Consider the following 20,805-nt stretch of genomic DNA (forward strand, 5'->3'; position numbering starts at 1 on the left):
GGCGATTTAAAGGTGACTGTGCCAAACACCAAGGCTGCATAGTACTGAATCCATTCCAAGACTCTTTAATCAACTACCAAACACTCTCTATCCCTTTATGTCACTCTGGCAGGTTCCTGCTTTCTTTGTGACGATTGGTCCCTGTCTTGCTCTCAGTAAATGTTTGATGAGTAAAAACAAGTGACAGTCTCCAAAAATGAGTGTAGGTGGACCCCACCGGCAACCACCAGCTTAAATTAGGAACGATCTATACACGAATCCATACATACAGCAGAATCTGTACATGGTGCTCCTTTCACTGCTGCACAGCGCTCTATGCTAGCGCTGCACATCCCGGCAGTAATGGGGTCGAAGGGTTCTGGCATCTGTGGTGCGTGCTGGGGCCAGAGCTCGTCCCATCGCAGGTAAAGGTGTGTCAGAAGACAAGTCGCCGCAGCCTGTGTTGTGCCTGTATCCAGGGATGGCCAGGGAGGCGCGCTGCGACACTCCCGAAGGAAGAGGGCGGGGGAGAGGATGGAGAAATGTGAAACATCAGCCGCAGCTTCCCATGAAAAGACAGTGTAGGACAGCAGGTGGCCAGGGGTGCGGAACAAAAGCCATCCTTGGAGAGAAGGGGTGAAGGGCGAAGTGTGGGTGCCCACTGCACCTCTGGATGTGGAAAGGAAAGAGAGGGGCGGGCGGAACTGAGGCGAGGCGCTGCGGTGGGAGCCACACACACTCGATTTTAGTTTTTTTTTATGGGATGAGATAGAGAAGTAGGTATATGGCTGGATAACCGCATTTTATTGCCTCAGCTCCACGGAATTACCATAAGTACCCGTCACCGAATAGTGCGAAAAGAAAAACATAACAGTAACGATGCATCAGCGACCCTCATCATCAGCTTCACGCAGCAGTGCTGTTCGGTCACATCAAATCTAGAGCGTTGCCATAGAGATGCTGAAGTATAACGTCAAACAATCCACTGCACTGCCCAAAGAAGGCTGTGCCTTCACCAGCCGAATCCGCAGCATTACCTTAGAAATAAGGAAGTGTAACATGTCAAGTAATACACAGCCTTACCACAGGGATACCACCCTGTGACCACCCCAATCTGACGCGTCATCAAAGAAATGCAGCACCAGGGCGTGCCATACTCCTCTCTAGTGTATCAAATGCACAGCATTACTAGTGGAATACTGAAACATACTGTCCAGGCATTACCATCACTTACCATTACTAGCCCAAGCATACCACGCATTACCGCATTACTTACATATCATTGCAGGAATACTGCTATTGAGCATAAAGTATCCACAACTTTATCATGGAAATAATGCATTGTTGTGGCATAATGCCCCAAACAATCAAAAGGATGCTACAGAATAGAGCAGGTCAAGTGGAGGTTTGCGATTTTACAGCTAAGCGTCTTCTGCATAACTATGGATTTGCCGCAGTTGCCACATAACTCATCATACGCTGCATCAACTGCCGGATTTAATAAAAAAAAGTTTCGAGCTCAAACGGATCAAAAGTTACCAAAACCGTGGCAACATGAGTTGCATACACTAGAAGCCCATTCCCAAAGGTTGACTGGTCATCTTTCTGCTGCTTATTGTTGTATTTGGGGGCCAGAGCAGTACGAATGAGGGGAAATCTTTGCCCAGATAGTGTTTGCATGTGTGAAAATGACAAATCAATGAGGTAATACTATCATAAAATGTGCCATATTACAATGCATAATGTTCCTTTACCTTCTGCATAATTGAGTAAACCCTGTGCCACACCAACAGACTTACTGCACATAATATACTACAGTGTCCCAAATCCGGGACATTTAGTAGGAATGTGCTATGGTGTCACACTTACACTATAAGAATATTGCACTGCAGTGTACTTCGTGCACAGCATACTTCTCTTATCTATAACATTATCATCAAAATAATGCACTGTAAAGTCCCACTTGCATGGAACTTATTTTAGGGATACGTCAGAACGAAATGGAAAGATCAGAGCATTCGCATCGACATGAAGCTGTCGATAAGTACATCATAATCACGACATGGCTTTTGAAATACTGCCCCATTGTACTTCTGGGCCACAACTAGTTGTATGGCTTGGAAAAGTTGTGCGTCCATGCCTTGTTTGTTTTATGTCCAGCTTTATGTTTTCCCCTCTAGACTCGACAGTCTGCAAGACCTCTAGCACAGATGCTTCATCGAGCTAAAGTGGCGCACAGCATTATAGAGCATTTATGAGGTGATGGTTGGCGGACAGCTAAAGCCAAGGAGTGACAAGTGAGACAATAACAGAACATGCATAACATACATGTACAGTATACACGGTCCGCATGCATAGTGGTTACATGTAGAGATGTGTGAAGAAGTGAATCAGTCATTAGTGCATTTTAACTCCATCAAATAAGGTTCCAGGTCTGTCTTGAATAATGGCAGTGAGGTGATGGCCAAAGCTGTTTGGAGAGGGAGAGGGAGTTCCAATGAAGAGGTTAAAGGAGTCTGAAGGATTAAGGTCCAGAGGAGACAAAGCGGCTTGAAAGATAGCACAAGGCGGAGGCCGGCAGATCTCCATTCACATGTGGGAGTGTATGTGTGCGTGGAAATACCCCACGAGAAATCATTGAATAGCCCCCAAGGACAGTGAAGATGCTCCAAGCACATGAAAGTCAGTGTTTTTTTAAGACCAAATTTACACTTTGGAAATTTAATCTTGAAAAACAAGAAAAGTTTGACATTCTGACACATAAACATGGCACTCACTTGCCAAACTCTTCAGCTTTCACAACAACCAACAAAAAGGTGGTTGCTGAAGGTTCTGAGATATCCATCAGGCGTGAGAGGATCTGGCAGTCTGGTGGGCGACCCTCCAGCTGGAGGGTGGAGGCCATAGCCTCTGCAGACCTGGCAGGCTGGTTGGCCCTAAGAATGAGGGCCTAAATTGAGAAGTTTATAGCAGGCTCAGTGTTAAATGGACAACCAGCTGCTTAGAGCCGGTAAGGTGAGTTAGGTGTGCCTAGAAAGATAAAACGGTTTCCCTGTGGCAATGTTTACACATGTCTCCAAGGGGGCAAGTGAGTATTAGGTCAGCCTCTGATAACTTTTTACTGTAACCAATTCTACTCATTACAAACCTATTGAGAGAAGTGGAAAGAAAGGTGGAAGAGGAAAAGAAGATAAAAGGGTTGATTTTACAAATGTTTAGTGACTGGAATTGTGCTGTAGTTGCTGTGGTAGATGTGAATGAATCTAGTTTTAGGGCTAAAGAGCACACATGGATTATGCAGAGCAGGGACCAGCTAGAGAATATCAAGAGGAAATGGGTCGTGCCCCAGCATGGAGGCTTCTGCAGCTGTAGGTGGGAAGTAGATTCTGTACCTTGGAGCGGAGATACACTGAGTGATCGGAATGTCATAGATGAGGAGTGGGTGTCCAGGACTTAAGAAAGGGAAAGAGACCGATATCATCATATAATGGTAAGGAAAAGCTGAAAGTAAATATGATGTCCCCAGGGATGTGGACTACAGATGGTATAGGGGCAGTAAGGGGAAAATGGTGCACTGGAAGGGTTAGCTCAACTTGACCACTTTGTATGAGCTTTGTCCAAGAAGCCAGGAGGAAGATCCAAGACAAGGGGTACAAGATGGCGGCGAGGAAGGAGTGGGAGGATTCAGTGTTCCATAGGGTAGGAAGCATGTACCTGATGTTAGAGCTTTGAGAGCAACTCCAGGAGGCAGAGCTCGAGGTGAAGAGGCAGGGGCGCTCTGCCAGCTTACAGAGCGAAGAATGAATTGCTAGTTTAGGAGAGCTGACAGCTGCCTTGCCACAGTTACACATTTGCAGAGGATCACAATCGTGTCTTGCGAGAGCAGAGGCTGGGGATGGTCAAGGGCTGGGGCATGTGGGTTGAATGTGCGGGGGGGTGGTGGACATCAAACCATGGCTACAAGTTACCTAACTTGTCAGGAGCTGTGCGGTGGTAAGCAGGGGTGAATTGGTCTTAATTTAGTTAATATATTCTGGCAGAATATTGGTTTTATATGTGTGACAAGACACCTAGGAACACGCAAGAGTCACAGAGGCCAACACTCATATGAATTAATGCAGAAGGAGAGAGGTTAAGGGTAGGAGGAGGATAAGGTAAGGTGTCTGATAGCAGAACGAGAGCTAGGTGGCTACAATGACAGAGTGGATGAAACATGAACGATATTAGTCAGAAAGACAGTAGTCAAAGACAAGCTTTCAAAAAGTATATGGTGATGGCTATTATTGAAGTCTTGGCTATGAGTAAGGATTCCAAGAATAATGTGAGAAGGAGTAGAGGACAGAAAGTCAGAAGTGGTGTCTAGTAACTGTAAGAAAAGCCCTGAGCCACCTGGGCAGAGCTAACTACTGCCAATGTGAGCATGAAATGCAACAAAAATAATTGGTCGAGCTGTGTTCAGAGGAGCATATGGTGGAAACCAGGGCAGAGGTAATTTAGTAGTGAGTAAGGAGGAGTAAGGAGGATGCGGGCCCTGCTTCCTTAATGAGCGGAGAGGGAATAGTAAGAAAAGGCAGAATGGTCAGTGTGAAGCGCAATAATAATAATAATAATAACCTTGAATTAGTAAAGCGCACAGCTACCTCCAAAGTGGTTTCCCGGCACTAGGGGCCCTCGGGAAGATCAAGCAAGCTATTGCCCAGAGTCACATGGTGCTGGGCTGACCTGCCGCCGGCGATTGAACCGTGAACCCTGTGGTCCGGAGTCAGGCACCCTGGCCTCTGAGCCACACCTCTTCCACTCAAGCGCAACAGGCATGGCATAACCAAGAGGATCAATCCAGGGCATCCAGGCCTCTGTTACAGATGTGAGGTGGAGAAGGGGTGGGGGGGTTAAAGTGCCCTCTTGTGAGTGACGTCTTGCTGGAGGTGGGGTGGGCATTCCATAACAGGAGTGATCCTTGGGGGGGGGGGGGGGTGCAGTGATAGGAAGGTTGAGTATTCCCTTTTTAGTTGGGAAGGAAGGATATCGTTCTTGCTGAGTGTTTTTGGGGCCAGGGTAGATAGGAACAGGGGTGCAAGGGGCATCTGTTATGCAATGGAATAATTGCTGATATGCTCAGGGGTGCACGAAGCATCAGGCAGTCAATAGTAAACTGTGTATTACTCCAAAGGAAACAAGAGACACCACACATTAGAGATTGTACAATGGTACAACGTAGGTAAAAACATCGTATACCTTTACCATGCATTTTGTCCCACTCATGTTTTTACCACGAACCTGTTTTTTAAAAACGCATGCCATTACCGCGCATTATTTTATATATAAAAACAATGTATTCGTGGGGGAGACCCCTACACCCCCACCTTACCTTAAAATCGTGGTAAAGGCATGCGTTCTAAAGGCATGCACGTGGTAAAAACATGCGCGCTATAAAGTACCACAACGAGGTAAAAACATTGTTGTAATGGCTGTTTCCCCACATTCAATGGCGCAAAAGGCAGAGATTGCATGGGTGCAAAGGCAACGATCACTGGACATAGATTTCTTGGTGCAAGGGCACTAACCAGTTGTTTGTGCGGTGGACACAGTTCTTTGGAGTACCAATCATTCAAATATATGTGGGCACACTTTTCAGGGGTACAAAGGGCACACATTATTCAGTGGTGTAGAAGACATACTTCTCAGAGTGTGTATGGGACACCAATAGTTTGAGGAAAAAACAAATTGTGAAAGGGTGCTGTAAGGGGCAGGAGCAGAGGCATTCATCATTTTGTGGAAATGCTGTGGAACCACCCTAGACTGGTGAGAAGATGCAGTACATTGCTACTGGTATTCACATTTGATGTGAGGCATCTCCTTGAATAGAGGGTTACTAGCATGATAATTTTGCCCATCGTGCTGAGCGTGTTTTGCATGTTACATGCAAGGTTTCTGCACAAAGCTTTTCTCCTTTCCTGAATGTTGGTAGGTGGACTGGATGTGGAGCCGGCCCACTCCAAATGTGGCACATATCCTGGGTCAGTACTTAAGATTCTTGTGGCAAAATGAGGCAGTACAGATTGGTGACCGAACAAGTGCCAGCCCAGGAGGTGGCTTGGCTTGCTACAGTGACGTGATGTCATGAAGATGGGTGGGAAACACTCACAATGCAGGAGCACTTCTTACTCCATTCCATGCCTCTGCTTTATGGGATGTACACATATGGGTAGTGTTAGACCTGAAACCCTTGGCGTGGTTTTCCCCCTAACCTTTTCCCTTCAACACTCCTGTTTTGCTGACTTATTTTTGCTGGCTCTAGGCCTCTGCACACTTAACCTCTGCTAATCAGTGCCTGTGCTCTCTCCATTAAACATGGTAGAATTGAATGATACCTTGTTGATGCCTTGGAATCTTGACCCATCGCTTTTGAAGTGAGGCGGTACCCCTATTCCTCTCTGGGTGGTAGGATTTTGGTAGCAGGGTGTATTGAACGGTTACTGATGGAAATTGAGGTATAGGGGCTCAACCCCACCAAGCTGTACAGCTTTACAGCCAGAATCAAAGACTTTTGGGCAGATGTCAAAAGTTCATATATAAATGAACATTCTGATCTCTGAGTTGCCTCCTTACCACAATTACAAATATTATAAGAAAAGCTCATAAACCAGTTCCCTGATCTTCTATCTATAAACTTGAATTAGTTTGACAATAAGAGAACATGGGAGGTAGGGTGCAGCACTGTTTAATTTTGTAGGACCAAGCTCTTAAACACCGTAGATGCATTAGCGGTCATTTCCCAACTTTAGAAGATTGTAGCTTTTCTGGGTCTATCGTATTTTCTATGGCGTAAATATTGCATCGTATTAAAGTCCTATGGTCCTCTGAAGGGAGCACTGGCTGGACATTCATGTTATTTGAGTGTTATTTACTATGTCTGGCTACATGTAAGCTTCGAGTCCCTCACTCTGCCCAGTGGAAGCCTGAGCTACTCAAAGAACTACTGAATGCTCAAAGGAAATAACTTCCTCATCCAATTGGAGTGCAATTGTATCCGTAGCCCTAGGACACCAGCAGTAAATAACAATACGGACCAAAGACACTGCCCAGTACCAGCCGCTTGGCCAAGAAACATCCTCGATTATGGGTCAGCCAAAGCATCGCCACTGGATACTTGACGTCAGTGTGCTACATTCACAGCACTACTGTAGGCGGGAAACAGCCTTTACCATGAAGGCTTTTCTACACGTTACGTTTACAACGGTACACTTACCTCGTAAACGTCTTCACAACGCGTATTGCTTCCACGAGCGTCTTTATCACGCAAGCAACGTCTTCACGGAACGTCTTCTACCTCATCCGAAAAAATGCGTCAGTCCTTTTTTAGTGTCGGCAAAGACGTGAAAAAAGGCAAAAAAAAGACAAAAGGGGACTTGGGCGGGTCTCCCCCCCCCCCAAAAAAAAGCGTGGTAAAGGAAAAATCGAGGTAAAGGCTATGCGTAGAAAAATCATTCCGTTGTAACGCATGTGTGGAAAAGGCATGCGCTGCAACGGAATGCGTAGTAACAACATATATTCCTGTAGGCACACAGCACTGAAACGGGCCTGATCCGAGCATCTGAATGGAAAGAAGGTTCTATGCATCTGAATGGAAGCAAGCCTCAAACCCAGGCTGCTACAAGGGATGTACAACAGTGCTGGGGGCAGAGATTTACAATTATATTTGCTTTGCTGTAATTTTGGGGGGTTCTCCATTTTCTCATTCCCAGACACTTGCAGCATTCCCTGTTTGAATGCCACATTCACTGCTGCAAGCAGTATTCTGGCATTCTGAGACATGTGTCGCCGCACTGCAAGATCATTGGAACTTTAATGAACCCAACCAAGACAAAAGAGCCCTCCTTCTTCCGAAAAGAAGTAAAGCTTCCATTAGCCAACAGATTTCTCTCAGATTGAGGCCATGCCTCCTCCTCAAGCGCGACGCCTACTTCTCGTGTGCGGCTCCATTTATTCCTCGCACCCGCCCACATCCCTGAGATCTCTCCGTTGCCCAGCCTTCCACGCGCCGCCCGACACCTAACGGACTCTGCCCTTCGAATGACTCTATGCGCCTGTGTATTTCCTTATGCAACCTCTACTGCATGACCTACTCCACTTGTATGCACATAGCATTTCATTTGTTGTTTAACATCAATTTGTTATTATTGTAAAGCGCTCAGTCACCCGAAAGGTTCTTGTTCACGCTATATAAAATAACATATTTTAAATAAATAAATAAACATGCCAATCCCCAGCATGGCAGTGGAATTACTGCATAGTAATGTGTCCAATTCAGTGTATTACCGAATGAATGGTGCACCACAGTGCCCAAATGCACAGTATTCCACAGAGAGACTCCACTATTGTGTGTGCGACACACTGCATTACCTTAGGAATAGTACATTAGAGTGTGTCCTATATCTTGCATTATTTCTCCCTCCCCGCTGCCCTCTATACATACCTCCCTTGGTACCCATCACGTCTATTTGATGAGCCTGTCTGCCTAAATACATGTGAGCCCTCTCCCGTGCCCCGGGGCACCGAGCAGCTCCTTTTCCCACTTGGCTAATTGCATTTTGATGGCCACATCTGTTCCTGGCATCACGCTCCATGTGCACTTCTGTTCAGCGGGCATCGGGTGTCCTTTCACCCACCTCAGTCCACACACCGCAGGGAGGATGCGTTCTCTCTGTGTGCTTCGAATGCACAAGTGAATGACACCAATAGGAAGTCGTCTGGTGACACCTGTATCACGAGCACAAACACGGGGAGCGGACATGTTGTGCTCTCACACCCACGCGCAGACGTGTTGTGCTCTCACACTCACTAGCACATACACGAGGTGCAGACACATTGTGCTCTCAGGCAGACATGTTGGGCTCTCACATTCACTAGCACGCACATGGGGTGCAGACACATTGTGCTCTCAGGCAGACATGTTGGGCTCTCACACTCACTAGCACGCACATGGGGTGCAGACACATTGTGCTCTCACAGGCAGACATGTTGGGCTCTCACATTCACTAGCACGCACATGGGGTGCAGACACATTGTGCTCTCAGGCAGACATGTTGGGCTCTCACACTCACTAGCACGCACATGGGGTGCAGACACATTGTGCTCTCACAGGCAGACATGTTGTGCTCTCACACTCACTAGCACACACATGGGGTGCAGACACATTGTGCTCTCAGGCAGACATGTTGTGCTCTCACACTCACTAGCACGCACATGAGGTGCAAACACATTATGCTCTCACAGGCAGACGCATGTTGGGCTCTCACACTCACTAGCACGCACATGGGGTGCAGACAAATTGTGCTCTCAGGCAGACATGTTGGGCTCTCAAACTCACTAGCACGCACATGGGATGCAGACACATTATGCTCTCAGGCAGACATGTTGGGCTCTCACACACTAGCACACACATGGGGAGCAGGCGTGTTGTGCTCTAACACTAATTAGAACACCAGGGGAGCGGATGTGTGGTGCACTCACACTCACTAGCATATACACGTGGTGCAGACCTGTTGTGCTCTCACATCACACACAGACGTGTTGTGCTTACACACTCACTAGCACATACACAGGAAGAAGACGTGGTGTGCTCTCACACTCAGTATCACACATGGGGAGGAGCCCTGTTGTGAAATCTCACTCAGTAGCACACACGGGGAGGAAATCTGTTGTGTAGTCACACTCACTAGCGTACACATGGGGTGCAGACCTGCTGTGCTCTCACATTCACATGCAGACGTATTGTGCTCACACACTTCCTAGCACACACATGTGAAAAAGACTTGGGGGCATATGTATCAAGCAAATTTTTAGTCGCAAATGCTGCGATTCGCAAAATACAGCGTTTGCGATTAAAAATTCGCAAAACGGGATGTATTAGGCTAATTCCCAACGCAAATTTAAGGAATCGCTAATTTAGCGATTTCTTAAGTTTGCGTAAGCATTTAAGAAATCGCAAATTGCGATTTCTTAAATGAAATGTAACACTCACCAAAGGATTGCGATTAATCCTTAAGAAATCGCAAATTACCACCAACTACTAGTTGGTGTTAATTTGCGATTTCTTTTAAAAATGCATGTTTTGTAATTTTACTAAGTGCCACGTGACGCACATACATGCCCTTAGGGCATGTAAGTGCGCCATATGACCACACATGCTAATTTCAGGGGTGTATCAGGGTGTCATCTTGATACCCTTGCACCTTTGAAATTATTCTCAAATTGCGATTAGCAAATTGCGATTCGCAATTTGAGAATTACTTCCCATACATTCCTATGGGTCTCCTGGCCCATAGGAATGAATGGGCAGGTATTCCTTAATTGCGATTTTGCAATTTGCTAATCGCAATTAAGGAATTTTAAGAAATCGCAAAAAGTTTGCAATTTTTTAAATGGTGATGTTGATACATATGCCCCTTGATGTGCCCACACACTCATTAGCACACATACGGGGTGCAGACCTGTTATGTATTCATACTCACTAGCACACATACGGGGAGCAGACCTGTTGTGCTCTCATTTCACATGCAGACGTGTTGTGCTCACACACTCACGTGCAGGCCTTTTGTGCCACCACACCTGTATGCCAATACAGTGCATTGTTCCATCCAGCCACGTGTCCGAAGTGTTTTCCATTCTACACCGATGAGCAAGAGGCGGGTAGAATAAAACCAACTTCTGGGCCTGTCCGAATCGAACCTGCCTGTCCCAGAAATGTATTTCAGTGGAGAGAAAACCCACCCACGTGTGAATCTGCCTTAGAGATGGCCACCGGTCACTGGACCCCTGCTTGTAGAGCTGGACATTGAGGCCAACGGAGATGAGCACTGCCGAGAGGGTACCCCGGGATATTTCCTGCCACGCACACACCTCCAAGTCTCTGTAGTCAGGTTTCCTGCACACCCAGCCTGCACAGGCCTCAAATAACGATTGTGTTAAATCAATGCGAAATGTCTAAGTTAGCCTACATATGACAATATATGGTCTACACAGGGAAAACACAATTATTTCACAAAGCAGTGATTATTTAAACGGCTCCTTAATTTCTAAATCAACACAACAATAATTCAGCCTATTCTTTAGAGCTCATCACAATCAAGGCACACTATTAAAAAAAAAAATCGTTGTGATCAACAAAGTTGAGACAACGTATTATATTAAAAAGTACTTTTTTTTGGATGCACACATCGCTGCCGGGCCGGCTTTAGCCAGTGTTTAATTTGTAAAATATTAAGTGCCAGGGCTCTGACCAGGAGGCCACTGCAGCTTGCACCACCCATCGCCCCTGTCACCGCTGCCAAAACAACTACGAACCATCTTTCTCGCATGTAAATGTGACAGTTCAGATTATTCCAAGTCCCCAAAGCTAAAGGCATGGCTGGGGAGGCAAAAATTAGCACAATTTTAATGTTTATTGTATTCATAACATCGTTCTGCTCATCTCTAAATTAGATGAGCAGCGCCACCATGTGGTAAACTGTTCTAAGTAGGGTGTTGACAATTTGGTGCCAGTGCCGAGCACCGGAAACCAATTAAGTGCTGGTGCTGAACCCCGGAAAGCACCGGCTCTAATTAAGCACTGGCTTTAGCGCTGGTGGCACCTTGTGCGACAATCACTTTTGACGCCCCTACGTCCCATGACTGCCTTCTCGAATTCTCTCCCTACCACCTGCAAAAGTGACCTTCATCTCTCCTATCATAAGATATTGCTAAGCACTGCGCCCCCCTTTGGCCACAGCGCCCCCCCCCACAGGTCATCACCCAGTGCGGCCGCACCAGTCGCACTGCCCTAAGTCGACCCCGCATCTCTGTTTAGACAAATGTGGGATTCCTCGCTGTCGGACAAAGTCATGGATTCCAATTGCTGTCCTCAGGAAGGTTGAAAGATTCTTGACACCAAACTGCATAATGAATGAACTCTCTAGCACTGAAGGTTAATACTATGGCTTGTTTCTGCTTTTTCTATCTTAAAATTCTCAATATTTGTGTTTTCCACCCTACTGTACTTGACAACTAAAGGCATTCTCTGTAGCTGAGGATGTCTGTCTTTCTTATATGAAAATCAAAATTCATACCACAACTACTGGCCTGCTTGTTGATGGGTGCTGAGAGATATGCCCACATTTGCTTTAATCTCTGACAGCTAAATTAGTTTCTGGTTGAGCAAAAGTTAGATTTCAAGGAACATAAATTATTGAGCTCAGCCTCGGGCTTCAACAATTTGCAGTGCACAACCATTTAAAAAAGATTCAAAAAAGAGCACAGAAGGAACATACATAAAGTAACCTGGGTGCTTTTCCGGAGGACACAATAACCAGCACATGGACAAGCAGAGGTGTTCAAGCCAGATGATCTATGGGTGGAGCTGAGACAGAGCCAAGCCAGGGTTCCGGCTTGGCTCTTAGAGCCAAAGCTTGAGTCAAGCCAGCACAACATTGTCTCGCTGTAAAAGGCCTGGGGTGGGGGTTAGGGAGAAGTGGTAGACGTGGAAATGGGCGGAGCGACAAACTCATCCATTAGTGAATATGGGAATACCGTGGCAGGCTGGTGGCCCTGAAAGTGCAGCCAGTCATATTCAGTCACATGCCACGCTATTGACGCTGCCACAACACTGCATGTTTTCACACCAGCTCTCACAGTATTAACCATCTTCCATAGAGTGCCTTTACCCCCCCCCCCGCTCTTTCTACCCCTTTTCCATCTCTCACTGTTTCTATGTCATATGTAGTTCCGTATTTTTCTCAGGCTATCACCCGTATCCCTCTCTGCTCTGCCCCTTTCTGACACTTGCCCATCTTTTTCTGCCCTCTATTTTCCTCTCCCACGTTCTATTCTCTTCCTCTCCAGTGTCTATTCCCTCCCTCTCTGAATCATGCCATAGCTGGAGAGGTCAGTCTCTCCTTCTCAGCTCGGCGTGGCTTGTTTATTGCATAAGCGCCTTAAAGGACCTCGGGCCGAGTCAGAACCAGGCTCGATGTCAGCGGCCCACACACAAGGCATGAAAAAAGAGAGCAGGCTGGGCACTTATAGGGCTGAGGGTTTTGAGGTCCACCAAGGAGCAGCAGTAAGAGGAAGATGTACGCAGGTACAAAGGTGCGAGTGAGAAGTTGCAAGGTGCAAAGATTGAAGCAACGGAGGAAGGTGTTTGAACCTACAAAGGTGCAATTGGATGTGGAGTGAGGAAGTGGAGTTCACAGGTTAAAGCATAAAGTTGAAGGGGGGAAGGACATGGCAAGATAAAATGCTGTTGCGGATGTAGGAGAGAGAGTGAGGTGAAAACATAAATTGAACCAAGGTCAGGAATCTCGGTATCATGTTCGATAATAAACTGTCTTTTAAGTATCATGTCAACGCTGTGGCGGCATCTTCCTTTTATATGCTGAGAAAGATCAAGAAGTTGCTGCCATACCTCCCCTCAACTGCAGGAAAAACTTTAATTACCACCCTTGTTTTCTCAAAAATGGATTATAGCAACGGCCTCTTCCTTAATGCTCAGGAGCAGGTTCTAGCTAAGCTGCAATCAGTACAGAACGCGGCAGCTAGATTAATGCTCGACGTTCCATTTCGTCACCCTACATCTGCGGCCATTCACCAGCTGCATTGGCTGAGAGTAAAGAGTCGGATAAAATTCAAGGCTCTATGCATTGCCTACAAAGCCATTCATGACTCAGGACCTAAGTTCCTGAAGGATGCTTTTCGGATTTATGTTCCCAATAGAACTTTAAGATCAGCCTCCACACATCTGCTCCCGGTGCCACGCAACAGAACCTCCACATGGGGAAACAGACGTTTTTTGGTAGCAACTCCTAGGCTGTGGAATTCCCTCCCATTTGCTATAAAAACTGCCCCTACCCTTATCATGTTCCGTAAGCTTTTGAAGACTTGGTTATTTAACCAGTGATCCCTTCAGATGCCTTTGTCAGTAGGAAGTCTGTATGCGCCGAGACACCCTAGGGTATTCATGCGCAATAAAAATCGTAAAAACATAAACATACTGAGGTACTTTCCACTGACAAAATGCTAGAAATAAAAAAATTGAGTTCTTTAAGGAGAAAGCACTTCTACATGAGAAAGAGGAAGAAGCACCTATTTAGAGTGACAGCAATTAGAACAAAAAAAAAAGCACCAACTCTTTGGGACTCGCTTCCACCAGATATTCTTGCATTTAGGGACGCAAGAAAGGCCTGTATTTTTCTTAAACCAGTCCACACCGGGTCTTTTACCAAGTACCAAGAGGCTTACAAATGTCTCTGCACTCCAGAAGTGACCTAAAGGGAAGCGTAAACCCAAAGAAACCTGAAAACAACACTATTTACACAAGACGTAAAGAGGTCCGCACAAGAAACACAATCATATTTGAGTATGTTTTTAAGAGGATGCTTGTTTCCAGTCCAGGGAGGACATGGCTTGGCATTTCGGTCTGGACTATTCCCATGAGGCACAGGGTCAGACTGATTTGCATATAGCTGTGGCTGAACTGGGGTGGCGAAGTGAGCTAAAGAACGAAAATGGATTCAACCCAGATCTGTGACTGGCGGTGAGTGTCTGAAAAGTTTCAGCACTCTGTCCATCATCTCCTTGTGTTTGCTTTGTTCGCCCTAATTTGGCAGGGTATGCCCAGACGTGGGTCCCTTGTTCACCTTGCCACTGAATTCAAGCTAGCCTGGCTGATGAGGGCTGTTAGCCCGAAACCAGCCCATGAGGCACAGGGTCAAGACTGATTTGCATATAGCTGTGGCTGAACTGGGGTGGGCTTGGCAGTTCGGTCTGGACTGTTCCCATGAGGCACAGGGTCAAGACTGATTTGCATATAGTTCTGGCTGAACTGGGGTGGGCTTGGCAGTTCGGTCTAGACTGTTCCCATGAGGCACAGGGTCAAGACTGATTTGCATATAGCTGTGGCTGAACTGGAGTGGTGAAGTGAGCTAAAGAATGATGATGGATTCAACCCAGATCTGTGACTGGGGGTGAGTGTCTGAAACGTTTCAGTGCTCCGTCTATCATCTCCTTGTGTTTGCATTATTTCCTTAAGACATCAGCACCATCAATGTGTTAGCAGTTCAAGTATATGTGGGATAAGTTTTGTAATTGCATCCTCCCATGTGTAATTGTTGCAAGAGCTACATGTTGTAGATGCGCCTCACTGCATGAGGGTGGGTCTCCGCGTGAACATTCGAACGTTCAATTCGTGAGCATGAGTGACTTTTCATATCTTTCCCTCATGAGGGTCCAATGTACCCTTTTCTTTTACTGCAGGTCACACATAATAGACATTGCTCCTGCTACGCACATGGAACATGCCCATCACAGGTAAAGCTAGACATTCCTGCTTGAACCAGATCGCCTGCGTGACAAAGCCATGCGGGTGGTGGAGGTATAAACAAAACAAGACATTATGCAAGGTGTGTACAGCGGTAGCCCAGTAATCAGGATCTATACAAATGAACACGTGCAGATTAGAAATTTCACAGAGGCCTACTTTCAACAATTGTTTAAGACGTCAACAGAACCGAAACACAGCACTATTTCAACAGGTTCTAAAGAGGCCAACATCACACAGGCAAACCTATTTCAGAAAGTGTTTAACATCTCAACATCCAGGAGCAACAACATTTCAACAATTTTTGAAGCGATGGACAAAACCTAGCACAACATTTTTTAACCAGGTCCTTACAACAACAACACAAGGCACACACAACACAACATTCATATTGTTTGACAAGTTCAGTACAACATAAATTAAACAGAGCAGTGCATACACAGGCGAGTAAGGAGTCAATACAAACAATGGTTTAGAGGAATCCTTGTTTGATCAAAGCAATTTAGATATATTACATTTTTCATACAGTTCTGAAGGGGCAGTGACCACACATATGCCTGTTTCCTTGGATGGACATGCAGCACAATGGACTACATAGGGGTTTCCTAGCGAAGGGCATTATTTAACTTTTCTCCTGAGAGCATAGCAACAGACTAAAGAAAGTGGAAAGCACCACGAAAAACCTTTGAGCCAATTACAGAACAAAGATAACTCTAAACCCAGCATTGCAAAACTATGTAGCTTGTTGATAGGGTTTACCCTAGGCTGAAAAAAGAAGAACATTCCCAGGATGACTTGGACCACCTGTAAGCAAATTCCAAGAACTCTGGAGAAGAAACTGGAAGGAAAGAATAGTTCTCACTTACCAAGTTGGCCAGTATATAGTGGTATCCAATGATGTTTTTTTCCATTTTGATGATCTGTCGGTGAGAAGAGGGAAGATGATTAATTGTCTTGCTCTCCAACTTTTGACGAAAACCTCGTGGACATTTTCCATGGGCAAAATGTGGTCAGGGTACAACTCCTGCAGTTTCGAGGATCACACCTCGGGCTACACGAGTGTATCAGAGATTGTGAATCAGCATTTTCACTTGTCACACATGATACAAATGGCCATTTATAAAGTGTTCCATTGGCCAGAATTCTAACAGTTTCTAACTTAGTACTCACAATTAATAACAAGAAGCAGTGGCCAGTGCCCAAAAGAGAGAGACAAAAGTACATTTACCCCAAATCCCAAGGTACATAGAGGGAGATTTACAAGGAACTGACGCATCTGCATAGATGCTACAGTTTCCTTGCGCCAGCGTCAAATGTCCTTGCGCCACCATGGATGCGCTGTATGTACAATACAGTGCTCCATGGCGCAAGGATTAACAGATGTGTCAGAAATTGTGATGCATCTATTGGCCCATGAGTCACGCATACGCAAGCACGACACAATTCCAACAATGTATCTTGAGGCCTATACTTACTGTACTGTGTCACTCCTTACGCCTGCTTCAAGCAGGCGTATGGTTTTGATGCAGTGGCATCCTAAAAGTGGCGCAGTGAAATTATGTAGATTTCACTGCGTCACTTTTATGAGGCCTTCCTGCATGGGAACGCCCACACTGCATACATTATACCTAACGCAGGTATAATGTGATGCAGGGCTTTACAACATAATGCATCTCCTTAAATGCGTTACGTGGTAAGCAGGCTGCATTGTTTGCGCCGCCGTTGCGTCAAAAATAGTGACGCAATGGCAGCGCAAGAAGGCGTGAGAGGCTTGTAAATCCGCCCCATAGTCCTTGTCAAGAAGAGTCAGTAGTTTGCTATCAAATATATTTCAGCAATGCTGAGAAATACCAATATTCTGCGTTCAAGGTCTGAATAGTACAGGTACTCAGACGCTGCAGAACCTTCGTAATCCCGACCTGCATTTGCGAATTAGTTTGCAAGGGGCAGCGACAGACTTTAGCTGCTGCTGATAAATTTCAGCAGCAACCAATATGGCTTATGCCATGTTGCTTTACCTCTGTATTGAAAAAAATTCAAAAAAAGAAAGGTACTTAACTAAAACTAGATGTATGGGGTTAAATTCATGTAATGAGGTAACATCTTCTGGAAGAGGACTCCTGACCACTGCGAGGGCTGTTTCCTTGCAGAAAATCATTGTAAAATGCAGTCTGTAGGGCAGCACAGTGTTTCTCTTGTCGGGTTTGCTGTGCTGCGGCAATAAACTGGAATCTGAACTTTGCATTTTAGTAATAAACGTGTGAATGTGCAGTTATTAGTACATCTGCTCTACATAACGCGCTATTAGGTAACATTCATTTTCATTTCCATGTTGTCCATCCATTCCAGCGCAAAAAGTGAGAGAAAAAGAAGTTCAGTTTTAATACGAGGGCCCCGCTGATCCTTCTCTCTTGGAAGTAAAAGCCGTCACTCAATGGTTCTGGAAGCCTCTAAAAGCAAAACTTGCTGAACATGATTTTAATGGGAAATCTATCGCAAAGATCAACCTATCATGGGCGCAACAGCAAGGAGACTGCTCCATAGTTGTGAACTCCACCCATGATAACCAACCCAGTCTTCAGTTCAATCCTTAATTCCAGTCCTCCTCAGGCAACCAATGCGACTGACCTTTCAGGAGCACATGTTCATTAATGCTAAGCAAGCTGGGATCTACCAGGCTTGCCTGATCATTGCTAATGGCTTCCCTTTCCTCTTGCTCAGCCTTCTACTCTAGTGTTCCTGAATGACAACCTGAGGTCGAGAGATACAGCTCTTAAGAAAAGTTCTGTCAGTGTTTGGTAACTTGGTTATCTGGGCAGATTCAGCCTTCAGTTGGTGCAGGGGACAGGCCTATCTTTTTGCGTTTGGAGTTCTGCGCCCGACTGGGGATTCTCCACAGTCGTAAACTTACTATTAACTCGTAGTTTGTAAATACAAAAAAAGCTGTCATCTTACACAAAAGTGTAAGTTTAACTTTGTGCATCAGGCCCAAAAACTCTTAAATGTGAGAATAATACAATTCTGCACTTAATATGAATTCAGTGGAAATCAAATTGTTTGGCCCTATCCCTCCTAAATCACAAATCATCTGCCTCCCATGGGAGACATTTTACAATCTGGAGCAACTAATCGGATTCCTAACTGATAACTCGATCTCCTTGTGTAACAATTTTTTCCTTGGAGATTTGAACTTAAAGAGCTGGGAAATAGCCTCACAGCTGTCTTCATTCTTAAGAAATCAAAACTAAACACAAGCATGTACTATCCCCACCCTCTCTAAAGCCCCAAAAATAGACCTAGTAATTTCACTGATGAGAAGCCAGTCACAGATCCCTGTTGATTGGTCAATCAGTCTCTAATCCCTTCATATCACCTTTCCTCAAAAGTCATGACTTCAGACCAACCAAAGAGCATCAAAATCAGGTCAGAGACCTTAAAAATGTGCCCACACCACACCAGTACTGCAAAAGTACATTGACCTCCCTCTAGGCCCGTAACATCATCAATAAGACAATCTGCGTCACTTTCAAGGTTATCAGAAAATACACCCCCATCATACCTGCCCACCAGAAAAGTATCCCTCTCAGCTGGACAGTGCCATATAGGGAGCAAGGCTATCTCGCTTCTGGACACAAAAGTGTGCAAGAAACGTTTACACTGCCACGCACGGGGACGATATCCCCACAAGCATGCAAACTGCTTCAACCGTCCTGCAACTGAGGAGGATACAACATCTCACAATTTCAAAGAACACTAACATCCTAAAAATAAAAGCGCCCCTTTTTCTCCTGTCTGTCTTTGAAGAACTATAAGTCACACCCTAGACGTCACCAATGTTCAGGGGTCCATTCCTTCATCATGAGATTTGTGCAATTGAAATACATCTACATACATGCATACAAACATACATACAAATGTTCCTGCTACGCTTGTTGGTAGTATAGCCTTCAGTCTTTATTCCATACCATCTAACCAAAAAGTAAAGAAGTTTGAAAACTAGTACTCTGTAACCGTAAGTTGAACCATTGCAGCAGCGGCGCCAACCTGAACATAATTACGTCAAATAATCAGCGCAATGGTATTCAAAAAACCTTCACAAACAAAGATAGACTTTTAGGGCGACATGACACTCATGGCTAAAAAATCAGTTCCCTCTAATCCTAGCAAAACTGAGGAACAAGAGAGAGACGTATAAGAAACAGACCAGTTTTGAAGGGAAGTCAACCTTTATCAGAACAGAGATTGGACACGCAAACAATCACTTTGAAGTCTTGTATGAGATAATGTTGAATTCCATCCAACCAAGAATTTTGTGGACAAAATATTGAAGACCAAAATATCGAAATTTAATGCCATATAGATGAAGTGTAGATTTACTATTGTTAACTCCACATCTACATACCTTGAAGACATATGTACCATTAAGGTACATATGTGGTGAATTAGGTATAGAAAACCTATACTTATTTACCTTTCGATATTTTGGTTTTGATATTTTGTCCTCAAAATTTCCACACCACAATTTTCTATCTTGAATATTCAGGGGACACGGCTGTCTAGAGTATGCCATGCTATTTATTGTTTTATGGGTTTGTTAGATTATGCTACTGATTTATATTTCAATGTTTTGCAAGTTGTTTATAGTATGCTACCATACCTTCGCCTGATGTGTCAAAATTATATATAGTACCACACTTGTGACCTGTATCTTTCACCCCCTGGATTCTGGTCAGGTTGAGAAAACCCATCAAGAAATAAAAAAATACATACATAAATCCATTAATAGTAACTAACTAATTAACTAACTAAATAAATAAATAAATAAGCAAACAAGTGTGTGGGCCTTGTGTGCTCCAAAATGAACAGTCTGAGGAATTCCAAGATCATGCTCAGCTTCTGCAGCAATACACATTGCATACAATCTGGGTATTATTCATAAAGGTAAATTCTGTCACAAATGTAAGTTTACAATTAATTCACCTGTTTCACACTTGACAGGTATTCACAAAAGGATGCCCGGCAACTATAAGCCCATATACTTATGTGACCATCTCTGCCACAAGTGTGGAGATCTCTGCACACATGAATCTTATTGAATGGTAAAATTGTCGTCCCAAAGCATGGTCAGCCTGGATGCATGGTCAGTCTGTATGCATGGTCAGTCTGTATGCATGGTCAGCCTGGATGCATAGACAGTCTGTATGCATGGTCAGTCTGTATGCATGGTCAGTCTGTATGCATGGTCAGTCTGTATGCATGGTTAGCCTGGATGCATAGTCAGTCTGTATGCATGGTCAGTCTGTATGCACGGTCAGCCTGGACGTTTGTGAACACCCACAAGTACAAATGTTTGTGGGCATTAACAACATCCTATTCCCTTTCTTCACAAATTTTGTGGGGGGCGCAGTAAAATTAGGTTCTCAAAAAGGAAACCGATTTTCCTACAGAGAAAAAAACATGTACATTTGAGAAGT

General features: G+C 44.9%; 1 protein-coding gene across 4 annotated transcripts in view; it reads right to left on the bottom strand.

The window, feature by feature from the left end:
- Positions 1 to 20,805, bottom strand: part of GRIA1 (glutamate ionotropic receptor AMPA type subunit 1) — a 569,614-nt gene that overhangs the window by 231,468 nt on the left and 317,341 nt on the right. For all 4 annotated transcript variants that reach the window (XM_085617656.1, XM_085617654.1, XM_085617655.1 and 1 more), the window contains exon 5: positions 16,198 to 16,251. In XM_085617656.1, the coding sequence (XP_085473782.1) occupies positions 16,198 to 16,251 (54 nt within the window). The remainder of the gene's footprint in view (positions 1 to 16,197; positions 16,252 to 20,805) is intronic.

The sequence above is a fragment of the Triturus cristatus genome, chromosome 7 (genome assembly GCF_964204655.1).
Source record: "Triturus cristatus chromosome 7, aTriCri1.1, whole genome shotgun sequence".
NCBI lineage: Eukaryota > Metazoa > Chordata > Amphibia > Caudata > Salamandridae > Triturus > Triturus cristatus.